Source organism: Colossoma macropomum, unplaced genomic scaffold (genome assembly GCF_904425465.1).
Source record: "Colossoma macropomum unplaced genomic scaffold, Colossoma_macropomum, whole genome shotgun sequence".
NCBI lineage: Eukaryota > Metazoa > Chordata > Actinopteri > Characiformes > Serrasalmidae > Colossoma > Colossoma macropomum.
Genome location: NW_023494798.1, coordinates 19168881 through 19196470, shown reverse-complemented (window position 1 = coordinate 19196470; position 27590 = coordinate 19168881). Strand labels below are relative to the sequence as shown.

The following is a 27590-nucleotide window of genomic DNA, read 5'->3' as shown; positions in this document are numbered from 1 at the left end:
TGTATGTCTGAGTGACAAGAGGTGGCATGAGCTGCGATGAAAAAGGCTGTATGTTAATATGTTATCGTACATCTCTTCTGATAAAACACAACAGCCTTGTAGGAAAGGCATGGGTAGGTAAATAATGCAGCACTTTTTTAGAGTAAAAATACAAAGGCCACCACCGACACAGCAGCAGTGAAGTGGCTAATTTACACACCCCCCAGGAGTCTGAGCAAAGGGGGTGGGGTAACAATGGCTGGCGTCTGACAGCTGTTGATGTTCGAAACACATCAGTCAGGAAGGCATGGCTGAATTACAGAGGGCTTGTTTATGGAAGTTTAAGTTACAGAAGCATCTTGTCCCCGGGGTGCTAGCATTTTCATGGGGCCTTCCAGTGTGGCAGCAGCATTTTGATGGCTTCATCTGCTCCAGTCCATTACTGGAGCCAAGGAAACTGAAATGGCCAGAGTACAAACACCAAATAACAAACAAGGGAGTCATCCACCAACATCAACATTGCAACAGAAAAGCTAAAGCATCTGCTCGAAAGAAAACTTTGGGGTTTTTTCTAACTCTCAGACAAAAGACTGTCTTACACAATGCAGTCTAGGGTCAGGTGTTCCTGCAAGGGGGCTTAGTGCAGTGATCTGTGCCTGTGTTTAAAGACATGTCTTGGAGTGAAACAGTAAGCAAGGTCACTGTGGAAATCCAGAGAGGTAAAATGAATGAACAACACAGATGAATGCAGGCTTTGGACTGGGCTAAAAAATACCATTTGCCACCCAATAAACAACAGTAATTAGTGCAGTTGTGCAACAAAGGAAAAGACTGCTCCTACAGTGGGCTAGTTTTTCCACTGTTTGCACAATTGCAGAATATAGTTTTATGCCAGGGGATATTTCTCTACACCTCCAAAGTTCAGTCTTAGAAGTTGATTGCATTTTCTGCTTCACACGATCCAAGTAACAAACACATTCAGTGTTGTTTAGACTCTAAGGTGATCAGTCCATTGTCCTGAGAGCACCAGCAGCTTCCCTGCTTGATTTTCAAATGTTTTTCTTTTTGGTCAATTTTCTTTTTCTCAGTAACACATTCATTCAAACCCATACTGTTGTCTTCTCACAGTGAAGTTATATATATATATATATTTCACATCAGATGAGTGTTACTGCCTGTGATTTATCAGTAATCTTACAAGTTCTTATTAGAAAGACCAGAGACTGGTCAGCATCACACACACGCAAAGGACATTTCTGTGGATGAGCTCATTAGATGAATAGAACTGCTACAAAAAGCAACATTATAATCAAAGCATGCAAAGGCCAATACTGACAGCAATAATGATTGACATGCAGTATAGTACATTGTGCAGCCCTAATCTAAACCAAGCAAACTATAACTCCACTGCAACTAAGCACTCTCATCAATCAATTTTCATTAACAGCCCTCTCTGGCCTTTCTGATGAATCAGAGGCATTTAGACATTCTGTCAAACGCATTTGTTTCTTTACAATCATTTTGACATATCAGCTGACACATTAATGCCTTATTGGTGTGATGTATGGTTTTACAGCTATTTGTATTCTGTCTTTACATGCACAGGCACATACAGGCTTATTCTATTCTCCCCATGCTGCCTTAACCACAGAGACTGAAAGAGAGAGACAGAGAGAGAGAGACCTGTATAAGGGAAGAGCAAGAGTGAGTTACCGCATCACGTCAGAGACACATACCACAAGCATGTACATTTTATTTTTATTATTATTATTATTACAAATAAGTATTTATGCTGTTCTTAAACTCTTTACCAAAGCTTTGCAGTACAAGTGCTAATATTGGCATAATAATGAAGCAACCTTGAACTAAACTAAATTGAGAGACAGAGAGAGAGGGAGAGAGAGAGAGAGAGAGAGAGAGAGAGAGAGAGAGAGAGAGAGAGAGGGAGACAGAGAGAGAGAGAAAGAGAAGGAGAGAAATAAAGAAAAAAGAAAAAGTGAGAGACAGAAAGAAACAGAGAAAGAAAAATAGAAGAGAAGTGTGAAAGAGAAAGATTAAGAATAAAGGCAAGGATATGCATATAAAGAGAGAAAGAGTAGGAGACATACACAGAGAAAGACAGAGAGAGAAATAGAGTGAAACAGAAATAAAAAGAGAGGTTGAGCTAGGAAAAGAGCGTAAGAGAAAAAGACAAGAAAAAAGAAATAAAACGACAAAGAAAGAAAAGGAGAAAGAAACAGAGAGAGAGAGAGACAGAGACAGAGAGAGAGAGAAAGAGAGAGAGGGAAAGAGAGAGAAGGGGGTGGGTGGAGAGGGTTCTCTTCCTGGATCAGTGCTCTAAGCACTCCGCCCATCCTTCTGTCTTTCACTCTTTCCAGAGACCGCATCTCCATCTCCTCTGAGCTGCCTTTTCATCATAGCGTGACAAGCATCCTCAAGCAGAGCAGAGAAAACCTCTCACAGTAACAGGACGAACACTCACACACAGAGTCTGTGATTTTCAGATGAACACAAGACAGATTTAAACCATAAAGTCCACACTGCTAATCAGATCCTCTTTCATCTGTCTGAGACACAGTGAAGAGGGACACCTCCATGAAGGTCACGCACTGTTTCTTGGTGAGAATCTATTCCTTACATTCTATGCATTGTCTTAATCCTCTCTAACTTTACACTTTTCTCTTTCTTTCTTTCATCTTTTTTACCCTAAACCAACACTTCTGTGCCACTTTGATGAGATGCATAGAGCTGCTTCACTGTCTTTCTCCCACGGAGCTTCCGCTCTCCTAATCAAACAGTGTCCAGGCTTTGCTACACTGACCCCAGGGGTTCAGGGCTCCTCACCCACCAGAGAGCCTTCATCTGAGCTAAAGCCCCAGAGCCTACATGCCTCTCTCTCTCATTCTCTCTGGAATCATCAAACAAATTGAACTGTTTTACAAAAAGAGAGGATGAGTAGAATACGGGCTGTTCACTATCATATCATAAGAAGACCTTACAGCCTTATGGGAGAAGCAAAAACCTTCTTAAGTTAACTTTTATTAATGTAACTTTAAAGGTTGTTTTTCAAACATTCACACAATGTAAGAGCAGCTTTCAAATGGTTTTAAAAGTAAGCAACAAAAAGAAAGTTCTCTTCTTAAGAATATCTCATTCACCTGGGAGTCCCTGTAGTTACTAAGCCTTAGTACATAAGCCTGGAATTTTAAGGGGTTAAGTGTTTGTTTCTGGTACCATTTGAAAACGCTAGCTGCCCTTATACTGTGCAAATATTTCATGAAGAATGGGCCAATAGAAAGAGCTAAATATTGTAACACCTTGTTACTTGCAGATATCTAATGCTGTCATGAGTTGTCAAGACAAACTGTGTTCATTAAAATAACAGAGCCAGATACCATTATCGGTCATCGTAATGACAGTAATGATAGAAGCAATAAGGTTTGATGTCACGACAGCTGATATCCCATGCACATTTTTTCTAAATATACTCTATTTAGCCATTATGATATCAAATATTATCACAACAAACATTATGACTAGTTCTGGGAACATGACATTGTTATGATACTGGACATAACCTGCCATGACAACCCATGAGGGGCAGGGAGGTTAAGGAACCAGCCCTGTGACCGGAAGGTCGCTGGTTCGATCCCCTTAGCCGACAGTACGTGAATGAAGTGCGCTTGAGCAAGGCACCTAACACCCAACTGCTCCCCGGGCGCTACGGATAGGGCTGCCCACTGCTCAGGACAAGCGAAAAATTGCTTAGAATAAAATCTATTTATGTTAACTTCCATTAAAAGTAAAGAACATTTTTGTCCCCTCCTGTAAAGTTACCATTTTGGAGATATTTGTTTTTCTTTGGACTGTGACAATATGACATGTTTATGTCAATGTTATGCGCCAAAGTTAAAGTATAATGAGTTTCTCTTATGAGATTCTTATTATTTCCTTTTCAGCCAGTCTAAAACACATAAATGCTACAAATCTGGCTTCTAAACTTTCATTAGAAGGCTGCAGAGAAGCTAAAAGACAAATAAGAGCAATATGTATGGGAACCGACAGCTCCGGTGCCGTGGCTGGTGCGGGATCAAAGGCAGTGTTATTGAATTTAGCGGTGGAGATGCAGGGTCTTTATTCAGGCTTGAGTGATATGAGTGAGGGGAGATGAGCGAGGGAAAGAGCCCCCCGGAGGCTCAGCCTCACAGGCACAGCACAGATGAATTATTCACACACAGGAAAGCCAGGCTACTCACTGCTCTCTCTTTCCTTCTCTCTCGCTCTCTATTTAGCTCTCGCTCGCCCCCCCACCCCCCGACGGCCACCCTTAGTTGCTGTCTCTGCTTCTTTCACCTCTTCATTCTCTCAACTCTTCCCGTGCTTCCGCTTTTTCCGTCTGTTTCACACCTCCCTCGGCTCCACTGTTTATGTCACGTTTGCGTTTTTGTTCTCTATGCTTTATGCATTGCTGTCTCTCTCCTTTCCTCTCTGTTTCTTTCTCTCTGATGGAGTGCTCAACAGAACAGTCATGCTCTCCTGTCTGTATGCATTACCTTTTCTTTCTTTATATTTCACTACCTCCACCTAAACCTCCACATTTTGCACCTCCTGTCAGATACTTATATTCCTCCTTCTGTTTTTCCCTTCACCTGCATGCTTAGCGCCAAGAGGAGGCTACCCTGTCAATCAAACGTCAGACAGATGGTATCCATACTGATTATAAGACCAGTTTGTTTATCTGTTCATACGTTTATCCTCTATTCTCTGTTGTTCTGCATCTTCTCTGCCTCCATTCAATTCCACTGGCCATGAGATGAGATGTCTTACAAATAGTCTTAAAAATCTTTTATTTATTGTGAAATGTACCGGGCTGTTAGATGAGAATAGGTGTGATGAAAGTCTGGGGGTCAATGTTTTATCATATTGTTAATGGAACCAAACTGTACTTGTGCCCTGTTCTGGCCTTCAACTTGGTGATCTGTCATGAGTCCTAAAATCCATCAAAAACTTCAAGGTAAGAGCCAATTCTTAAACTTACTTACAGTCGTTAGCAAAAGTTTGAACACTTTCAGTCAAATTACAGTTTGCTGATTCAATGTGATACAAAGATAACACATCCTTTACGGCAGGCATGTCAAACTGGGGAACTTCCAGGCCAGAGTGCTGCAGAGATTATCATTTACCCACATCTAACGCTCTGGATTCAGTTCATGAAGGCCTTGCTAATTAGCTGATGTGCTGAATCAGGTGCGTTTAATGAGGTAGCGTGCTAAAGTCTGCAGTGCTTTGGCCCGCCAGGACTAGAGCTTGACACATGTGCTCTATGGGAAACAAACTTAAGATTAATTCCACCAATTTTTCTAAATTTCTGTATTATTCAGACATTGAGATGTAAACAAAGTCATTCAGAGTGATCTGATGTGAAGCACTTGATTCAAGAAGTTTACTGATGTCTGCAATGCAAATATAACTATTTAATTAACAATCCAAAACCACCAGTAAACCTACCCATGTTTTTATATGTAATGGTAAAATAGAGGTAAATCTGCTAAAATGAGATTTTTGTTGGGAGCGTGGGGACTATTTTACCTTACAGCACCCTGAATGTAGCTCTCCACTATAAATGGCTTTTAAAAATACCTTCCAGTCCAAAATCTCAGAACTAAAGTAAAACAATGCCTCAGACATCAGGCAGTGTATTCATAACCATTTCATATAATAATCTTCAGTGAGGGGGCATTAAACCCTTTAGACATTGGGTTCCTATCAACCCTGCTGTGAACAATTTTGCCTCAGTAAGAATGTTTCTCTAGAACAGAGCCTTTCACATCAAACTACTCTGAATGGCTTTGTGTACATATTAGCTATTTAATTATGCATAAGTTTTGAAAAATCAGTAGCTTTTTCTGCAAATTTTAGTGCGTAATTTTCAAATTATTGGAAATTATTGGAAAAAAAACCCCTAAAATATAAAACATGCCATAACTTTTGAACAGGCGACATTGTATGATTTATTTTTTCCCCCATAATGTTAAATTCAGTAAATAAATTGTGCATTAACATGTACAGAAGTGTGTTCTGTAAAAGATGTGTTACTTACTTGCACTTTGAAACACAATAGGTAATTTAACTGGGGGGCCCAAACTTTTGCACACGACTGTATATGCAGTCTGAATTAGGTCATCAAACTCTCCAGCTGCACAATGAAATATTAAGTTTCTGAGATGGATGGATGAATGGATTTAACATACTTGAACAAAAACCAAACAAAATTTCCTCTTTGAGACAGTTAGACTATATTTCCACAAATCTTACAGTACCCGTAGCTTAAAATGACTCTGTCCATCTTCTTGTTCTCCAAATCGACGTTACGTCCTACTCTCTACTCCCCACCCTGACGTCTTCCATCCCTACCTCCCCCCTCCTTGTTTCTGTTTTATAGAGCAGGAGAGCCTGAAAATGTGTAATTTTGCTCTGTAGCTCACCCTCCCGCCCCCCATCTCCCACCTCTGGCTGACTCATTAGGTGACGCTCCGCTTCATCTGGCTCTGCTATTTATGCAGATAAAAAAGGCAAATTAATGACGGACCCCCTGGGGAGACACCGCACAGCCTGGGAAGAGAAAATGAGAGGCTAGACCAGCAGCCACATTGTGTGCAGCCAGCCACACACTCCTTTAGGCAGCAAGGCATTTACATGTTTGCCACTTAAACCACCCAGTGGTAAAAATGCAGTGTGCTGGAGCTCGGAGACAGCGCAGAGTCACCATCAGTGACACCGCTACAACAGAACAGAAAGGCTCAGAGTTTGTCAGGCTAAGTATTCACCTATCTGAGTCAAGCTTCTACAGCCAAGTAAGCTTAGGACAGATGAACAACTGATGGAAAAAATAACTTTACATTTATGAGCAAACACTTTTTTGCGCTTAATTCAGTAGTTCTTGTTGGGGATCCACTTTTGACGTATGATTTTATTGCTCTTTCTTTAGCATCATGGCTGTGGCACGTAAATAAGGTTAACGCATTACACAGATAGATCTATTACTATCTATTACTAATAGGTTAACATTACATCCAAGGACACAGAAATCCATTCCTACCAGGAAGAGGAGAAAAAAATCACCTACAGTTTTTTCTCCTTTCTTTCTTCTGTCAGCAGTAGGTTTTTGACTTAGTATCTAAAAAATTACTTGTTTTCTCAAAAAAGCATCTGATTATGTCAAAATAATGACTAAGTATCTCATAATTATCATTTATTATGGCTAAATCATTATTTATTTTCTCAAGATATTGATGTAGTATCTTGTAATAATGATGCATTATCCCAAAATAATTACTTACTTGAAACTGATTTTAGGATTGTATCTCAAAATCTCAAGAAACTAAGTGATTATTTAGACAAACATTACTTTTATAAAAACTCAATATTTTGAGAAAAAAGTGACCTCATTCATACATACATCATCTAAACCGCTTACGCTTCTGGGTCGTGGTGGGGTGCTGGAGCCTATCCCAGCTGTCATTGGGTGGAAGGCAGGAAACACCCTGGACAGGTCGCCAGTCCATCGCAGGGCAGACAGACAGACATACACATTCACACCTAGGGGCTATTCAGCATGTCCAATTGGCCTGACTGCATGTCTTTGGACTGTGGAAGGAAACCAGAATACCTGGAGGAAACCCACGGAGACATGGGGAGAACATGCAAACTCCACGCAGAAACGACCCTGGTCGTCCAGCCGGGAATCGAACCCAGGCCATCCTCGCTGTGAGGCAACAGCGCTACCCACTGCGCCACCGTGCTGCCCACCTCATCCATCATCCTCATCCTAATTTTTTTCCAAATAAGAAAACACTGGTGAAAGTCAGAATCATAGTGCAAGCTACATAAGTGGGTTTTAAGAAGAAATTTCTTGCTCAGAATGGTTGGTGAATGGGGCCAAATATTTTGACATACTTCTGGCACAAAAAGAGGTAGAATAAAAAAATAAATTAAGAAATCTTTCTCCTGTACATGACAGAAATGTTAAATTAAATTACTCAATTTTAAGACAGGCCTACATTTTACAAATGTGTAAGTTTAAGTATCAAATAACAAAAATTTCTGTACAATAAGTGATGACTGGATAAACCTTTATGTTTTAAAGTGATTTCACTGTGTTAGAGTACAAAGTCAGTGCTCTGTACTGCTGATCAGGAGAGTGACATTTCAAAAGCTCTCAGTGTTGATGCATTCAGTTTGAGCACAGTGAGATGCATTTACCAAATAAACTGAACGCCGCTTTGCTCCTCACTGAGCTAAATTCAAGAGCAGTGCCAGGCACTGCAGGTCCAGTTGGGGGGAGAATGACCTTCACATCCACTATAGTCTGATGTCTTGTGGACCGATGCCCAGCTGCTCTGTGTAAAGTCAGCGCGCATGGCTATTAGCGATTGTACAGTTTAGTCCTCCAAAAACACATAAATAGAAATTTAGTCCAGCAGAAACCACACAGGACTGCATAGCTGAGGCCTAAATGTGAAATATTACTTGGAAAAAATATATATTTTTCCACTTGCATAAAGAAAGTCAACATGTAGCTGTGATGTGTAGCTGTTACTGAAAAAAAGAAATAGACAAAAAAAGTCAAATCAAACAAAATCAAATCAAACAAAGCTGCTGGTGCTCTCAGAACAATGAAATGGCCACACCAGAGTCCAGACCTCAACATCACTGAATGTGTTTGGGATCACTCAGTTTGTGAGAAGCAAAAAATGCAACAACTTCTAAGACTGAACTTAGAAAGGTTGGACCCACCCTGGAAAAATTTGCATTATATTTAATTGTTGAGGCTTGTGTGTAATTTCTGTTAAACATATGTTTTCTGATTTTTTTCAGACACTGAAAAATGAATAACTTACAGCTAATGGCCATGTTGAATGGAAATTAAACCATTAAAGGGTGGTCTCTCACTATTGCACGGTACTGTATCAGTACGTTATAATAATAATATTTGTATTACAAAATATCTTTAAGGAATTATCAGTTGAAAGTGGTTCTTCTATGGGATTCCTCGAAAGAACCTTTGTAGTCAAACTGCAGGTGTGTCTGTAATCCTGAGATTTGCAATCTTTTTACTTATACACACATACAAAGACACACACACACACATCACATAATGCTAAAGCAAGCATCAAATCAATGATTGAGTGTGGAGGAATCCATGAAACGTTACCTAATAACAGTTTCCATTTTTAGACCAGCACTGAGTGAACGAAGTAAGCAAAAATTAATAATCTCACAAACTGCCATCTCGCAGAAGAAAAAGGAGGCATTTGATGTAAAAGCTGCCATGTAGGACACATTTACTCACTGCCAGAGATGAACGATGCCCAAAAAGCTTCAGAGAGGGTTTACATTTCAAACACTCCCTGCTGCTTGAAAAAAAAAGAAAAAGGTAAAAAGACCCTGACTTCCTGAGCAGGGCTAAATGGAGCATGTGAGTGTCAATGGGAACGAGTGAATAAGATGAAAGTGAAGAAAGGGACTCATTGAGATTGACTAGCCCTGCTGTTTGATCTGAGTGGCTGGCTGGCCTTGGCTGCAGGTATTAAGATTCAGCCGATGCATGCGCGTGTTTAACAAGACCGGGTTTATGTGTCAGCCACTGTGGCAGCGTTATGGGAAAAGAATGCGATGGGGCAAAAACGGTGACTGCAGAGTAGCAGTGCTACGGCTAACAGAGCGGCTCCAGTCAGAACTGCTAAATGAAATCACTGTAAACCACTCTGTTTTCTCATTTCTCTTCACTAGCTGTTTATCTGAGCACTGAGACATGCTGCCCCCCTCCTTCTCTTTTTAATCACAGATTTCATCAAAACCGCATTACGCAAAACCTCTGCCAGTGTTTTGTTTATCCAGAGTGCTGGCTTTGGAACATTAGACTGCTGGGTAATGTGACCTCGTGAAGATGACTGAAAATACACGTTGAAAAAAAGCAATGTGGGTCAGCACGAGCCACCTTTATTCCCCTAACAGCACACTAATATAGAGCTGCTCTCTAACCCTCGCAGCTCTCTCTGCTAACCCCCCACCCACACCATCCTCCCTCTAAGAGCTTTAGAGCTTTCTCTCTGCCCCTAGATTGCAGTATTCAGCCAGGAATCAAACCCTTACTATTCCCTATTCTTCCATTACATACACAGCGCTGTGCAAAAGCCACGGAGCACCCTTCATTTATTTCATTTCCAGTCAAAATGGATATTAAGTACAAATTATTTACTTTTCAAGAGACATTTCTGAGGAAATTAGATATATGATAATACACCTATTTCACAAAAGGAAGCAGAATGTCAAGAGAAATAAATGAAACAACAGGAGTTTCCAAAACTAGACATCAAAAAATTCTTAAAGGATACAGAGGAAATGAGACTCTTAAGAAGCATGCAATACTTGATACATAACCAAAACTGTCACCACCAGAAAAACAGTACTTAAAGCTTTCATCTTAAGAGACAGGAGAAAATCAAGCTGCACTCTTTTGTCGTTTCAGATCTAAAAAATCCACAGGTGTCCTTCCACTGTGAGAAGACAAAGCTATTGGTTCGAAAGGATGTGCAGCTGTCAGGAAGAAATAAAAAAAGACAAAAAAGAAGAAAATGGGCCACTCAAACAAAGAAGCTGCTGGTGCTCTCAGAACAATGGACTGACCACCCCAGGGTCCAGACCTCAACATCACTCATTGTGTTTAGGATTACTTGAATACTTGTGTGTGTATATACACACACACACACACACACACACACACTACACATACATATATATATATATATATATATATATATATATATCGCTGCTGTCAGAACAAAACCTCGCATCTCCAAAATGGTAACTTTACAGGAGAAGGAAAAAACATACTTTACTTTCAATGTAAGTCAATGGAACCAAACTTTTTACCAAGTCATTTGGGGCCTTTTCTTTTGGTCCATTAATCATGAAATTCACACACTGTGTAAAAGGCAACAGACATTTTCAAATTATGCCAAAAACTGAAAAATGACAAAAATGTGTGTGTATATATATATATATATATATATATATATATATATATATATATATATATATATATATATATATACACATTTTGCACAAGAAGCAGAAAAATCATGTGCTATATTTATAAGTGGGTCTCTGTGCTCCATTCCACTGATTGCATGGATAGAAACAAGCAGAATACATGACAAATCTCAGCAGACAGACACACTGTACTCACACCGTTGAAGATACCTAGCCAAACATATCTTACTTTCACAATGCAGTACTACCTCTGAATTTTTTATTTGTTTGTCTGCCATGCAGTATTTGCCCTGGAGAAAGAGGACAATGGATAGTAGCAGGGTATAACGGAAGAGAAAATCTAACATGGTCCCACAGAAGGTACAGTATGCGTACACACTACCACACACAGTGCCACACACTGTTCAGGAACGAAGAGATACAGATCAGCTCCAAATGCCATCCTCCTTTAGAAATGTAACTCCTTATCTGCAATTCTGGAATCAATAGAGGGAGCAGTAAACACAGAGTCCAGCTTCACTGGATTAAGAAGAAAACAGAAAAAAAGAGAGACAGCACGATACCACTTGTTCTTTACCAATATTGATACCGATACTGAAACCTTGGATTTTGACTGATACTGATAGCAATTTGACACTTCATAATGAGCTATTTTTAACTGAAGCCAGTTAAGACAACAAACACTATCCTACCTGGCCTGCAAAAGTCTTTCAATTAAGTAAACACGGGATTGTGAAAGTCACAATATAAATGTAACACATTATTATTATTAATTTTCTATTAATATTAGCCTGTTTCACAATGCACTGCACTACAATCTCCAGCATGCACTTCAACGTAATGCACGCTTCTATCCCCTCCCACAACAACAATTTATAGGACAGCAGTTACACCTCAATTCTTCCACACCACTCATATCATGAAACACACTAGCTGCACTTCAGCTGCAGTTCAACCAATATAAACACTTAGCTCAGCTGCACAGAAATTGATCCCAAGACTGAATGAACTTATAGCAAAGAAAAGATGCCAGGTGTCTAGATCAAGCACATAGGTGGGTTTAAAAGACCTACCTCCTGGGGACATTTAAAAAGGAAGGTCATATACATATGGATATAATTTTATTTAATTATTAAGGCATGTATGTATGTATGACGTGGGTGGGGTAGTGGGTAGCACTGCCGCCTCACAGCAAAAAAGGTCTGGGTTTGATTTCCCAGTCTGGTGACCAGGATCCTTTCTGTGTGAAGTTTGCATGTTCTCCCTGTGTCTGAGTGGGTTTCCTCTCACAGTCCAAAGACATGCAGTCAGGCCAATTGGACATGCTAAATTAGACTCCAGCACCCCTCGCGGAAAAGTGGCTTAGATTGTGTGTGTGTTTATTTGAATAATTCAAGTATTCATGTAATATTTCATGGTTTATTACAAGTGCCTATATTTTGCTGTTGATATTTTGACATATTTTGAATAAACAATAGCCAGTTCAGTTATAGCAAAATGTTTTTTAAAAACAAAACAAAAAACACTAGGCGTTCTCTGGCCTATGGATTTGTTAAGATTTTTTAATATGGTCCTTTTAGTGGTTGAGTTTGACACCCCTGATCTAGAAGCACCAGGCTTAAACTGATCAAACACTCTTCAATCCTACAAAGAACAAATTCTGTAGCCTACATGACTTATACAACCAGTTTTTTTTTTATTTACTTCATGTCAAGCATAGAAATGTCAAGTTAAGTGGTCTTTATAGTCACTCCTCAGCATATCTTGTATACATTGTATCAGTATGTGGAACTGTAACCTCCTATGTGTCAAAGTATTTTCTATCAATTTATAAAAGAAGCAGGATGCTGCCTTTTATTGTTGGATGCATAGTGATATTTTCAGAGCGAATGTGCAAGTACATTTAGAACAGAAGTCAAATAAATAACAGTTTATTATTGATTTGTTTCAACAGTAACAATGAAAGGTGACTGAATTGTACAGTATGTTGCTGTTCATGTTTTTTTCTTGCTCATAATAGTAGTTTGGGGAACAAAGTATAAATCTGCACATTTTTGGCGTTGTTAGATCATATTCTTTACAAATAAATGCAATGACAGCATTGAGAAATCATGTTATTGAAGGAGAAAAATCCAAAAAGATCTCCTTAATCTCAAAGGAGAGTTCTGCTCCTTCTGCTCAGGTATTTTTCCTGAGCAAAAGACCTCAATAATCTCACGTCTCCTCTTGAGTTTTAGTAGATATCTCAATAATGTCACATATTTTGCTCAAATTTGTGAAGACAATATTGCCCATATTTATTGGCAACTGAACTCTCATCTCTCCTTTATCTCTCCTTCATCGCATGTCTCCTTTTTGTCTAATGCTATTTCAGAGGGAATCAGAATTCCATCAATTTTTCAACATTTCTGTATGATGCAATGGTTGAAATGTAAATGAGGTCATTCAGAGTGGTTTGATGTGAAACGGTTCACTTTTTTTTCCAGTGGTGGTGATAAGAACCAGGGTTCACAGTGTTTACAACAAAAATATAGACATTTTATTTACTGTCCAAATCCACCAGTGAACCTACACGCCTTCTGATTTTTATATGTAATGTTCATGATGGTAAAACAGTCATAAATCTGAAACAATTATGTTTTCTTGGTGAACTATTTTGCTTTGTGAACTACCCTGCACGTACTGCTCCACAGTAAAAGAATTAAAATGCTTTATAGGCCAAAATCTCCTCTCAAAACTATCATAAAACAATGTCTCAGACATCAAGCAGTGTATTTGTAACTATTTCCTGTAATAACATTCCTTGAGGGAGCTTTTAGAGGCTTTAAACTCCTCAGACGTATGGTTCCTATTAACACCACTGTGAACAATTTTGACTTTAAAATAAAGCATTTCACATCAAACCACTCTGAATGACTTTGTTTAAATCGATTTTACATTTGACTTTTTTTTTAATGAAAAATTCCCCTTTAAGTCTCCTGAGCCATCAAAGCGCAACATTTGAGCAATACAACTTTCTGAGAATAGCCACTTTTTTGTGTTGGCCTTAAGATTTATGTGGAAAAAGATAGAAACAATAAAGTCTGGTGCCAGCTTATCACAGTTTTGCCCACTCACGTGTCTGGTGTAGAAGTCGTCCACCTCTCTCTGCACTTTCTCCTGGCAGTCAGGGTGAATGGCCAGCAGGTAGCAGACAAATGCTAGAGTATTACTGCTGGTCTCATAGCCGGCCAGAAGGAAGAGGAAGGCCTGGCCCACAATCTCATCCTCTGTCATCACCCTCTTCAGCTGGGGGCGCCTCAGAGACTCCACAGACTGATGTCCAGGGCCATTAGCCGCCTCTTCAGCTGCCTGAGACCATGCATCGGCCTGCTCATCTGCATGGTTGACCACATCAAAGTGCTCTAGAGACACACACTCCTTACTGCTCCTCACGTCCAGCATCAGCTGCAGGAAGTCTCGTCGGCGCTGTGCAAACCCAGAGATCAAAGGTCAAGATGGGATAGGTTTAGTTGGAATATGCATGGCCAAGGACAATTTTTCCATTTGTTCAAGGTTGCATTCTACCTGATTGGGTGGCAGCTCATCTCTCTGTTTTATGATCTTCTGAATGCAGCTGACAAAAAAGCTGTTCATCTCATCACGGGATTTATTGGGTATCAGGGCGCTGAGGGGTCCGATCAGAGCTGGGAAGGCCACTGAGAACAAAAATTGACAACCATGAGGCTTTTTCCCCCCAGTATTCTTAAGTCATAAACACAAGGACAAAGGCATTTTTAAATGAGGGCTCTTTCTCCAGTCCCTTACAGTAAATGTGCTACGTCTTTATACTGCCTTCATTAAAGTTCATTTCACATTATCATTTATTGGAGCTCCCCATGAGATGTGATCTCCCCAGTAATACAATTAAAATGGAAATAACTCATTTCTAGATGGGCACTGAAGCTTTGGTTCAGATGTGTGGTTAATGTGGCAGCGTGACGTACGGAACATGAACATGATGGGTCTAAAAAAGGTGAAAGAGAAGAACTTGGAGGCATGGCGGACAAATGGGTCATCAGGGTCATTCTGAGAGTCCACTTGTGTGCCGAATGCCACACTCGCAATCACGTCCATAGTGAAGCAACCAAAACACCTGCAAGAAAATATGAACAACAGCCACCACTACTATTTACAGTAACAGTCAGATGTTAGAACACACCTACTTATTGAAGGGCTTTCCCTTATTTTTAATATTTCCACATTTTAGAAGAACACTGAAGATATTAAAACTAACTAACACATATAAAATGATGTGTCCAAAAAGTATTTTAAAAAAATCAAAGCTATCTTTTAGACTCTTCAAACAAGTGCCCGTTTGTCTCTATGCAGCTTTACACACTCTTGGCACTCTCTCAAGCAGGTTTGTAAGGAGCCACCTGGGATGCTTTACCAACAGGCCTGAAAAAGTTCTACATATGCTGAACACTTGTTACCTCTTGAAAACTACCAATTTAACCCTTTTTCACAGTAGCCATTAAATGCTACTGTTTTGGAGGAGGCCAATCAGTTAAACTATGTTTTTTTCCTTATGTTTCCTTAAGTTATGAGGGAAAAATATTTGATACACATTGAGTTCGAAATGTCTTTGAAAGAAACCTACATTCAGTCAGGGTTCAGATATTTGACTGTGGTAGAAGTGGTTGAAATAAAAGTTCACAGGCAATTTTTAAGCACACATGATTTTACAAACACACACACACACAAACACAGCCATACCTGTGAATGTCAAAGCTTTCTCCAGACTCTGCATACGCCTGCAGGTTATTTAGTAATGTTTCTGTGGCCGTATTGATTAGAGGAACCATCTGTGGGGAAAAAACATGCAGACATCGGTATTCAAAAATAGCAAGTATTTAACATTAAAATTAACCCATTTAATCCTACCGGTCACAATTGTAACTGAAATTTACTATAAATAAACAAACTATAAATAAAATTACACATTGTTTTGATCTCATATGAACATTTGTATACATGCCTTAGGTTGTAATATGCCTGTTATTTTGAGGGGTTAAAGCAAAAATGATTATATCTAAAATTAAGCTTTTTCCTCTAAAAAACATAATAAACAACCAGTAACTGAAACATAACAACACAAGTGAACTGAAGATGAAAAGTGTGGGTGGCATGAGAACTGCATTGATTGAATCAATCCCTTAACTTGCTAGAAGAGCGTGGGTGATGCCACTATAAAGTGATGAATTAATTAAAATCCTGTCTAACTCTGCTTGATTTCAGAGGTCATTAGCAAGGGGAGAAAACTTGATGGATCAAAGCCATGGTAATTAAATCATTAACTAATTGTCTTTTATAGTTCTGAAGAAAACATATATGTTCTATGCAGCTGACTTTAAAAGCCTGTGTGTGCAGCAAGCTCGGAACCAGTGTAGGGAAGGTGGGGCTTGTGATGACACAGCGGGCTTGAGTCAGGTCACGCTACTGTGGACACGAGATCCGGCAAGCTTTTAAACCCCATTCCTCCTCCTCCTGCTTTCTCTCTCTCTCTCTCTCTCTCTCTCTCTCTCTCTCTCTCTCTCTCTCTCCCACAGCTGCGGCACTGAAGCTTTCCCCTCAGACGCCCATGACTGCGGCTGTGATAAGCCTCCATCTCATACCAGACCTGCCTATTGATCCTGCCTGCTCAGGAAGAGAGAGATGAGGGCGCAAGCAAAGAAAAAAAAAAGTGGAGAAAGGGAGGAAAAGGACAGAGTGGTCCTAAAAAAAGGGAAGGAGAGAGCACAAGATGTTCTGTCTAAGCCTCACAGACTTTTGTGGGGCACTGAAGCACGACAGACCGACAAATCCAAAATGGACGCAGCACAGCCAGACTGACCTTCACCCACACTCCACTGCTGCACAGGGACCGGACATACTAATATCCTGACCTTCACCTGCTACCTTCTCCCACTGACCCTCACTTTGCCTTCCTGCTAGAAAGCTACATTAGGAATCGATGATTGATGTCACTGATATCGTCTTTAACAGTCTCTCATTTTTATCTAACATCACATGTTTAATGTCCATAGTGGTCTAACAGCCTACTTGTCAAGTGTTTAACTGATAGTATGAACAAGTTATAGGGCAAAATAATACCTTTCCATTGTGGCTGGCATAATGCTGCTGCTTTTATTTCAGCACTATCACTATGTTAAGGCTAGTTAAACAAAGGCTAGTTACACTAAAGCTACCCAAACAGCAAGAAGATAGTGGGCCACTGTTTGCCAGCTCATGGCAAAACTGATGGCCCGCTGACTTCTTGCTCAGCATTTTCCAGGCAGCCCACCGGTGGTTGAGCAGAGTATTAGACAAAATGTCTCTTTTGATCGCATATTTTCCCAAACAGTCCAATTTTCTTCATTTCTTTCTTTTGTTACCCTTTGTAAATTAGTTCAGTCATAAACATAATTTTTTTTGTCAATTTTTTTAAATAATTGTCTTATTATTGTTATTTTACTTGTTTATTTTCCTAAATAAAAGGCTATGTGCCTTTAAAATCTGTTTCATTAAATTAGTTAGACCTTGTGTGCAAGACAATAATCTGGGTGGTCTAAAGGTGGACCAGCAGCGGTATGCTTGCTCTCTGGGAAATTAAACAAAGTCTAGTTAGATTAAGTAATGGCTAGTAAATAAAAGGCTAGTTAGACTAACTTTAGGCTAATACACTAAGGCTAGTTATACTAACTGAAGGCTAGTTATTCTAAGGCTAATTAGACTAACTTAGCAACTGTTTTCTAGCTAAAGACACAATACCATCCATAAAGGGTTGTGTTATCTTGTCATGGCAAAGTTTTGCATGTCATAATTATTTTTTTGTAAATGTTCACTTACGTTTCGTCATTTTTATATATTAAAAAGTAAATTTTTAAAACACATTTTTTTTTTACCAGATTCCACATGGTATGGTGAGCTTATGTGCATGCCTCTACTGAAATGACTGAATACTGAATGGCTTTTCATTAATTTTGTAATATAATATGCCTTTTTTTATACTTTATTAATGTAATATGCCTTATTAATATAACTTCTTTTTTACTTTAGCTCCTGTTTTTTTATTGTGTCATGACTTTTTTGAGGAATTATTTATTTATTATTTAGCTTATTTTACTTTCGATTTTTTTTCCCTGAGTAACAATTCCATGTTTTCAACATTTTATCTTTTATGCTTATTTCTAATTTAGAACTTTTATTACATTTTTATTTTTTCCTTTCAAAGCTTTTTCTTATTTTCTTTTTCATCTCTAATGCTGGTTTTTGTTTGCCGTCCCTCCTAGTAAAGCACTTTGAGCTGCATTTTAATTTATGCAAGATTATATTATTAATACGAGTCACATAGTTAGATAGTTTTATTTTTGTGCAATTATCAGTTTTAAGGCCCAGTCACATTAGTGTTTGACAGTGAAATTTTGTCATTTCAGTGGAATTCGCAGAGATGAGCGATTATGGGCAGATGAATTTTGCATGCAAAATTTCAAATTGAGTTCACCATCAGGAAACTTTGAATTTGATCATTTAAAGCAAATTTGCGTCCTCGAGCAACAGCACTACTGCTTTGGCTGTGCTGACCTCTGAAGGGGCGGTCGTTCATAAAGCAGTGCTGACCCTCCAAGAACGAAGAAACACTAATTTAACCGATGTCTTCACTCAAACCTTTTTTATTCCCCTCTGGCTACAAATAAATACACTTTAACAAAATTGCATGATATGCAGTCAGTCAGGAGACTGCATTGTTATCTTTCCTTTTGAGATAATGTTTGTGGTAAACAAGATAGCCAGCTTGCTGTCTGTAATGTTAGCTTCCTGGCTAACCACAAGCTGCACACAATCTACACATTTTTTTGCTACAGACTTATGTTCCCTTTCGTGTTTTTACTGCTTATGACAGGCAGGTTAGCCAGCTTGCTAACTGCAAAGTCACCCCACTGTCTTCAACCATGCCAGCTATCTACATTTTTTGCTACAGATCAGTGTGCAGCACTATACTCTTGTGAATATATAACTTTGTTCACTCTTGTGTCATTATCGTTCCTGGTTAACGGGTTAGCTAGCATGCTACCTGAACCAACTTTGCAGATTTTTTCATTACCAATCTTCTGGTCCAGCTTTGGTCATGCCCATTTCGCAAGGTGACAGGAATTACGAACATATAGTATAACTGCAGATTTGGGAGTAAGCTAGTAGATGGATCATTGTACAGAACTGGTTCAAAGTCAGAGCTGAAAACATCTAGGCTTTTAACTGACTTAGACTGTAGACCAAAATCCTTTTGCTTTGAGTGACCCTATTCTTTAATTATGTTTATTTCATTAAAACAAATGGTCAAACAGTCCATTTCATCACTACCAAAACTAAATAACACTGTCAAAACTTTACCAAATGTTTCAGTAGTGACAAATTTTAGCTAACCCAAAAAAACGCTATCCACTACATGACTAGCAAACACAGCTTTGAACAGCTGTGCACACATAAAACCACAATATTCACTAAAACACAAAAAAGTTTACTTAATTGCAGAAAATGTGTTTTGCTAATGACAATTCTTGCTCACCATGTCATTTAAAAAAATTAAAACAACATTTATTAAAAAATGTCTGAATACTTCATTGTTTTTTAAACAGTTTTTATGGAGGGACTGCACTTTGCGTTCATTTGGTAAAATGCTCCATATATGCAGCAGGTTGAGTAGGTCTGTGATGAAAGAATCAATGGTAAAGAAACATTTTCCCTGTATTTTGCAGCAGGTCACTTTTACGTTACAAGGTGAGTGTGTGCATGTTCGTGTGGTGTGGTGGAGTGTGTGTGTGTGTGTGTGTATGTAACAGAGTGTGTGTGTGGGTGTGTATCAGAGCAAATCGGCGCTGGGCTGAGAGGCAGATGAAGAAGACTAGAGAGGCTGATGGAGGATGACAGGAGCAGTGTCCTCTGTCTCTTCCTGCAGTTCCACCACAACTAATGAAAATCAATACAGTGGCAAGACACACACACACACACACACACACACACACACACACATGCATGTTTGAATACACTAAAGTCATCTGGGTTGAACATTAGGAATGCAGCCATGTATCTGGCATAAAAATAGCACAGCTCTTTCCATGTGTGCAAGTTATACTCTTGAAAATAAAGGTTCTTAACAAGTTCTTGGCTTGGATTCAAGGTTCTACAAAAACAATGTAACTCTTTTAAGCTACACTATGTATATTTAGGGGATTTGGAGACCACTCTGGTGAAAATGTGGAAATGCATGTACTGTGCAGAACAACATTATGTATCGGCAGTTATGTTCGAACCCCTTCCTCGCGCGGAGATGAATTGTTAATTGTGAGTATGTTTAAAGATATCCAAAAATAACTTAAAACTTTGTGAAAGACACATCTTCTGAGGATGTAAGTGAATAATCTACTATTATTATCATACTTTCATCAGTATAATGCTGATTTTGCATTTGAGGCCTTAACATCAAGCAGGACCATCTCTCTAAGCCTGTGTTTGTGACATTCATGCGTAAAGACCTCTGATGTGGTCTGAAAAACTCCCACAAAATCTGATCTGATACCTCAGACTTTTAAATGATTATTTTAGACTTGACCTGCAGCAGTGCACCGTATTTTAGCATGTTTTTTTCCTCCTGACTCAGTAATGCTACTTCTTTCAATTTTATCAAAAGAATCTTATAGAATATCTATAAGGCAGGTGCCAAAATGTGACTATTTCTGCTGTTTAATCTGCTCTTCTCCATACACCACATTATTTAGATCTTAGTGTTGTTGTTGCATTTATTTGATATGTAAAGAATGTGACCTAACAAAGCCAAACATTTGTTGATTTTTATTTCATTTACATCCCAAGCTAAATTTTTGTAGAAGAAAACACAAGAATAGGAATATAAGTCACACATCGGTTGTTATATTACTTTGATTAAACAAAACAATAATATGTGCTTAATGATGCTTGCTTGCATCCAACAATAAAGGAAACCGCATCTTTTATACAGTGACACGATATATAGAAAGTGCCGAATCTTCATGCGGATCCTCAAATTCCCAGAATGGATCACCGGCAAAACACTCAGTTCGACAGGCTAAACTGACAGAGGACCATCCGTTATATGGAGCATCTTTCACATTTAAAAAGATTCTTCTCACCTGCACAAACAATGCTTGAAAGAACCATTCATTGAAAGGTTCCTTAGGGAACCAAACATCGTTCGTTTCTGACATTGCATTTTTGGGACCTTTATTTTTAAGATTGTAGACTTCAAAGGGGGTTTCTAAGTGTTCCTGATAATCTCTGGAGTCCTGCCTTCAACTGTGCATTCATGAAAATCCTTTTTACCTGATAAATTTCATTCCAGTCTGAAGAACAATGCAATCACAAAAGGTGATCTACATTGGAGAAGTGCTTAAAATGCAGAAGTCATAGGTTTGAATTTGTTCAGGGTACATAAAAAAATACGACTGAAAGTCAGACACTCACAGGTTCTAATATCTCAGCCTTTCCACTGGATTTTATCATTATAAAACAGTGTCATGCCTGTTTCCATTCCTAGCTGCATTGTGAGGTTAGTTCTGAAAGTGAAACACAGAAGGAGAAAAGAATAATACTCAGTGTGCTGTAATTAAGTTAACAAACATGCCTCAAGTGCCAGAGCTCAAAAGCAGGGGTTGGTGTTGACAGTAAAGATGTTTATGAGCTCATAAAATATTTATAACAGTGTCACCATGTAGCCAGTATTTCACTCTCCCATGCTATACTAGAGCCGGGGCTGAGTGCAATGATGCTTGTGGTTTTCTCTTGCTCGATGTCACCAAATGCTGAATTTAGTATAACGTGATGTCATTCTCTTACCATGGATAATGAGTCAGTGTGTGTGTGTGTGTGTGTGTGTGTGTGTGTGTGATTGTGAGGAAAAAAGATAGAGACTGAAATCGCTCTTATGCATATGCTCATCTACACACCCAAAGCTGGAGAGGCTAATCTGAGTAGTTCGGCAGGGGACAATACAGGATCTTGGCTAGATTAAAACACTCAGTGTTCATTAGATTCTCTGGTAAGGCTCCTCACGCAAGCTGGTAGGGAGTGGAGCTGAGAGTTAATGCTCTGCTGTGAGGGCATGATGAGAATATGATAGAGTGTAGCTACCAGCTCTTACCCAATTAACTTCCACTTATCAGACCTTATGCAAGTGTGTTAGTCACCAGCGGCGCTGCCTTTTCACTGATTTTACAGAAACCAACAAAAAAACTCACTGGCTGTCTTACTAATTGACTGACTGCCCAACCAACTGACCAACTCACTGACTGACCAACCAACCAACCGACCAACTCAATGATTGACCAACTAACCAACTGACTAACTCAGTGATTAACTGACCAACAACTCACTGACTGACTAACCAACTGACCAACTCACTGACTGACTGACCGACTCACTGACTGACCAACACACTGACTGACTAACCTACCAATTGAGCAACTCACTGACTGACCGACCCACCAACTCACTGACTGATCGACCGACTGACCAACTGACTGACTGATCTGATTGACTGACCAACCGACTCAATGACTGACTAACACACTGACTGACTGACCAACTAACTGTCTGACTAACTGACCAACTCACTGACTTATTCACCAACTGACTGACTGGCTGACTGGCTAACTGCCTCACTGACTGACAGATTGACCGACTAAGACCAATATGTGTATCTGTGGGCGATGCCCAACAATGAACTCAAAAGTAAAAAATGCACCAGTTTTAGTGAAAGAACAAATTTTCCACTGTACTCTCTGAGGCATAATGTTATTGGCCATAAACAATTCAAATTAACAGTAAAATACAATTGAAATAAAAAAAGCACTTAGGATATGGACAATTACTGTAATGAACATACAGCACACCAAAGACAACAGACTGCCTGAGCTATTTTAACTCTTACCTTCCTTTTCTACAAAACTGCTCTGTTTTTCTTCTTCTCCTTTCTTCTTCTCTCTTTTCACCATAACCTCTTTTGTCATTCCATTTCTTCCTTTTTTTCTTATTCTTATTGGATCAAGAGCATGTACCACTTCCACTACTCTTCCAAAGAGCTTGCTGTCTTTATGTCTACTGGATCTTGAGCAACAGAACAATAACAAAGGAGACGAGTGCCATTGAATGACCTCTCTCTCTGTGATCTGTCCTTTTTTGCCTTTGAGATGCTGTAGTGGTGTTCAGCAAGCATATTGTTACTGTCATATGAAAACCTCATAACTTCAAATCAGTTCAAATGAAAATCCCAGATGCACTTGACATTATGTGAACATTATTGACTAATGGACCAACAGCAATGGCCCAAAATTATTTAGAATAAAACGATGTCACCTTATCCCTTAGAAGCTGCAGTAAACAAAAGCATGTTGGAATCTTATTATTTTTTTTACTTATATATTTATTCCCTGATTTTGCACTTGTTTGATATCAAAACAAACAGAAAAGCTATAAGTGCAGACTCAAAGCTGTCGAGACAGAATCTCAATCAAATGTAAATGTAATTTACTGTGTGACTTACTGTCTAACTAAATATGTAACCTTTATGTAATTTATGTATTACATAATCTATGTATTGCTAGGGGTGGGTCATATGGCAAAAATATTACATCACAATACTTTTTCATTTTTTTTTTTCATGATACATAACATGCATCACAACAGTTTTTCTGAGATTTGATAAGTTTGAGTGGAACAGTCAAAATAAAGCCTATAGTGCCACATTAAAAAAAATATTTTAATAATTACAATTAATTTTATAAAATGCTCTACAAACTCCACAGAACTAAATCCAACTAAACAGGCCTAATTATGCTCACTTTGTAGTGAAACATGTAGTTAGTCAGCGTTCTTCGAATACTAACGATATTGATGAAACGCTGAGAAAAGTGTGATACAATTCATCATGATAACAAGAAAATATCCTCCTATTGCCCACCCCTACATATTGTATATGTAATTACATAAAAAGTAATAACTTCTGAGGTTTAACCTACATTACAGTTTCTTCTCATTTCAGGGATAAAAGCTTTTCTTATGATATACTATCAGAAACTGGCCCACATGTTTAAAAAGGCACTGTCACCTAACCAGCACTATCTGAGCTTAACATAACACAGGGCAGTCAGTGAGGGGAGACAGTGCAGTGTGAGAAGACACATGGTTATCAGATTGATGAAATGGACTGCTTTCCAAACGGCTCTATACCTCGTATCATTTTCCCATTCAGTACTGTGTGCTTTTGTGAGCGCTTACGTTACTGTTCTGACCCTGCCCAGAATTTCACACCAGCAGTCTATTTCCAATAGCACGCCCTGCTCAAGGCCTTTGCAGAAGATAGATGTGCATTCCTGTCTACTGATGCAGTTCGCACTTCAAACACTCCAGATGTGCGAAGGAGAGGGTGAAAGATACCATGAGCTGTTCAGACTTCAGTGCTGGGGAGGGCCACGCATAGCTGTTCATCTGACCTCTCATAATTGTCATAATCTTTTTAGAGCTGGTAAAAACTCTGGTGTGGTGGTCACAGATCAAAAGACTAGTTACACTACTTCTACCAGAAGCAAATATACGAGGAAGCTTTTGCTCCGAACCGATAATCTAAATCAGCTAATAACATTCTTTCCTGCAGTTCCTAACTCTTTGAAAAAGAGCCTCTTCTGATCAGATTTCACACATCATAGATTTCAATAACAAAAGAAGGTGAGGAAACAAAGGAGAGGAGAGCTTACCTCTTTCATCTTGGCTGCGCTGAAGGACGGCGTGAGGATGCTGCGCACTCGTTTCCACTGTTCGTTCCTCAGCATGAGTAGACTGTCGATCATGGGCTTAGTAGCTGCCCTGAGTTTCTGAAGAAAGAGAAAAGGGGTAAGTCTTTTAAAATTAAACCCGCTCTGAGGACAGACTGGAAATGTTACTTGCAAAACATCCCTTAATCAGCAATGGCTTAACTAATAACAATGTTCACAGCCTACAGCTTATATACTCATGCACATGCTGTAGGGTCTGACCAGTATAATGGTAGGCATGAAATCAGCTGATATTAAGATTATACAGATTTAGCGGATCAGCAAAAAGTTGCTGACATTTAAGTGGCTTTTTTTCTTATAATGAGCACACAGTTCTAGTGCAACACTAGTTTTATATGATGGAATTTGTAAGAAATATATTTTCAATGTAACCTGACAGCTACACAAAGCAATTCAAAAAGTCACATTTGATTATTCCACTAGTTAGCACAATTGGTAGCTAATTTTTCATAACGCTGATGTCAGAGCAAAATTTGTATCTCCGTTTTTGTCTTTTTTTTAGTATTATTATTTTTAATGCCAGTTGCCCTTTACAATGTGTTTGTAATTTCATAAGGAATGGAGTAATATAAATGATCACAAATTAAAAAAATAAAATCTTTAATAAAGTTTCAATAACGTCCTGTCAAATTTAACAATGTATTTCCCCTCTCCTGTAAAATTACCATTTTGAAGATACAAGGTTTTGTTGCGACAGTGACAGTGTGTCATATTCTGGCCATATAAATTATTCTCAGATGCCTACATTTGCACCTAGCTTTATAAAATTGATGGTAAAAGAAGGAAAAACTTAATAACCTGTTTTTAGTGGTATAATAATATAAAAATCAAAACGCCTGAAGTGACTTCAGAAAAAAAGCTCCTACTCTTCTCCCTCCAACTTTACTTTGACAGGATAGTAACACTTTAAAAGTTAAAGCAGCCGCAGAACACTGTTGATTGTTACTGATAACTTAACTGAGTTCATTTTGTAATTCCAGGTAGTTGCTATGGTGTTGCTACATGGTTGCTATGGTATTCCATCTTGTTCTCGGGCATTGCTTGGTAGTTGTTCGGTGGTTGCTATGGTATCCCAGGTGGTCGTTAAGTTGTTGCTAGGTCGGTGCTGTGCTATCCCAGGAGTTTGATAAGGTGTGGCTAAGTCAGTGCTATGGTATCCCAGGTGGTTGTTAAGGTGTTGCTAGGCCATTTCTATGGTATCCCAGGTAGGTGTTAAGATGTTGCTAGGATGTTTCTATGCTATCCCAAGCAGTTGCTCAGGTGTTGCTAGGCTGTTGCTGTCCTATTCCAAGTTGTTGCTGTGGTGTTGCTAAGCCATTTTTATTGTATCCCAGCTGGTTGCTGAGGTGCTGATAGCAGTGTATGATGGTACCATATAAGGAGTGTTGAAAATATTTAGTTAGCTTTTTCAATCCAATAAGTCTATGGGGAAGAATACACAGTGAGGCATAGACTTCTTTACTTAATCTATGACCTTGAGGTTTTAGAACGCCCAGTTTCAGTGCATACAAGCTCTTACGTAGTCTGAGGAACAATACTAGCAAGAAAGTTTTAATAACAAATGAATTTAAGGAGGTCTGGAAGCTGTTATAGGAACAGTGCAAAATTATAGTGGTCAGTTCATTGCAACAGAATTAGGATTAAACAGTGCAATCAGTGATCCTCATGTCTTAATATTTTTGCCCTTCCACTGTGCTCTACATTTGCACCACGGAAAGGTATGTCCTCCTGCCTTTGAAAGGCATGCTGTGATTAAGATGAAGTGACCCAAAGGCTAGCCCAAATGAGCCAAGCAAAACCATGGTTATCCTGACCTCTATAATCCATTACAGAATCTCTCTGACACTAAAGGGATTGCTCCACAGGGGTTCTGTCTGAAGCTTGTTCTTTTAAGAGTGAACTTTACTTTCCCTCCACTAATAGCTCAGCCTGGCTTAATATGGTTAATTAAAGCAATTGTCCATCTGTTAGTCTGTGCCGTGCTGGCCAGGTCTACTGTGTGAGAACGAGACAGGAAGTCTAGTAAAGACAACCAAGCCCAGGCAGCAGAGCAGAGTGGTGCTTCAGCTGCTGATCAGATTAGAAATCTGTGCATGTGCGTGTGTGTGCGTTTGTGTGCATATCTGAAGATGGAAATGTACAGTATTTATTTTTGTGCACAGAAGCCAACACATTGTGTTTGTTTCTGGGCTGCCATGGTGATCCACTTTATGAGTTTTCTCCCGCTGTCTGTCACAGATGGTGCGCGTATTGTGAGCTGCACAGTAAAACTTACACACACATACACACAGCCATTTTCACTGCGCTGACCCAAGTCACACAGCAGAGCACTGAGTGGGTCACTGGCTGAGATATGGTATTTATAAACTACTGGGTTTTTTAAACATGGAAAAGGCATGCTCGAGGTGCAGTGCTGCACCAGGTCTCAGTATTGATTTGGTCCTGCTGTCATCATTCCCCTTTGGCATTATCCAGCAGACTCTGCTCACAGACCAAGGCTAGCTCCAGACCTGCCCCTGTGCTTTGATAAATAAGTCATGTGATCATTAGCAGTGACCTCACTGGCCTGGCGGAGCTCTGCGGTGCTCCAACTCTAGCCACACTGAAGCCTCTCGCTATGCACACAACTACTGGTTCTTCCTCCATGCACTAAAGGTGGAGAACAGGATTTAT

General features: G+C 39.2%; 1 protein-coding gene across 4 annotated transcripts in view; it reads right to left on the bottom strand.

Moving 5' to 3' along the window:
• tbxas1 (thromboxane A synthase 1 (platelet)) overlaps positions 1–27590 on the bottom strand; it is an 88341-nt gene that overhangs the window by 12777 nt on the left and 47974 nt on the right. For all 4 annotated transcript variants that reach the window (XM_036584704.1, XM_036584700.1, XM_036584703.1 and 1 more), the window contains exons 6-10: positions 24840–24956; positions 15793–15881; positions 15021–15169; positions 14602–14732; positions 14152–14502 (exon numbers count right to left, since the gene is read on the bottom strand). In XM_036584704.1, the coding sequence (XP_036440597.1) occupies positions 14152–14502; positions 14602–14732; positions 15021–15169; positions 15793–15881; positions 24840–24956 (837 nt within the window). The remainder of the gene's footprint in view (positions 1–14151; positions 14503–14601; positions 14733–15020; positions 15170–15792; positions 15882–24839; positions 24957–27590) is intronic.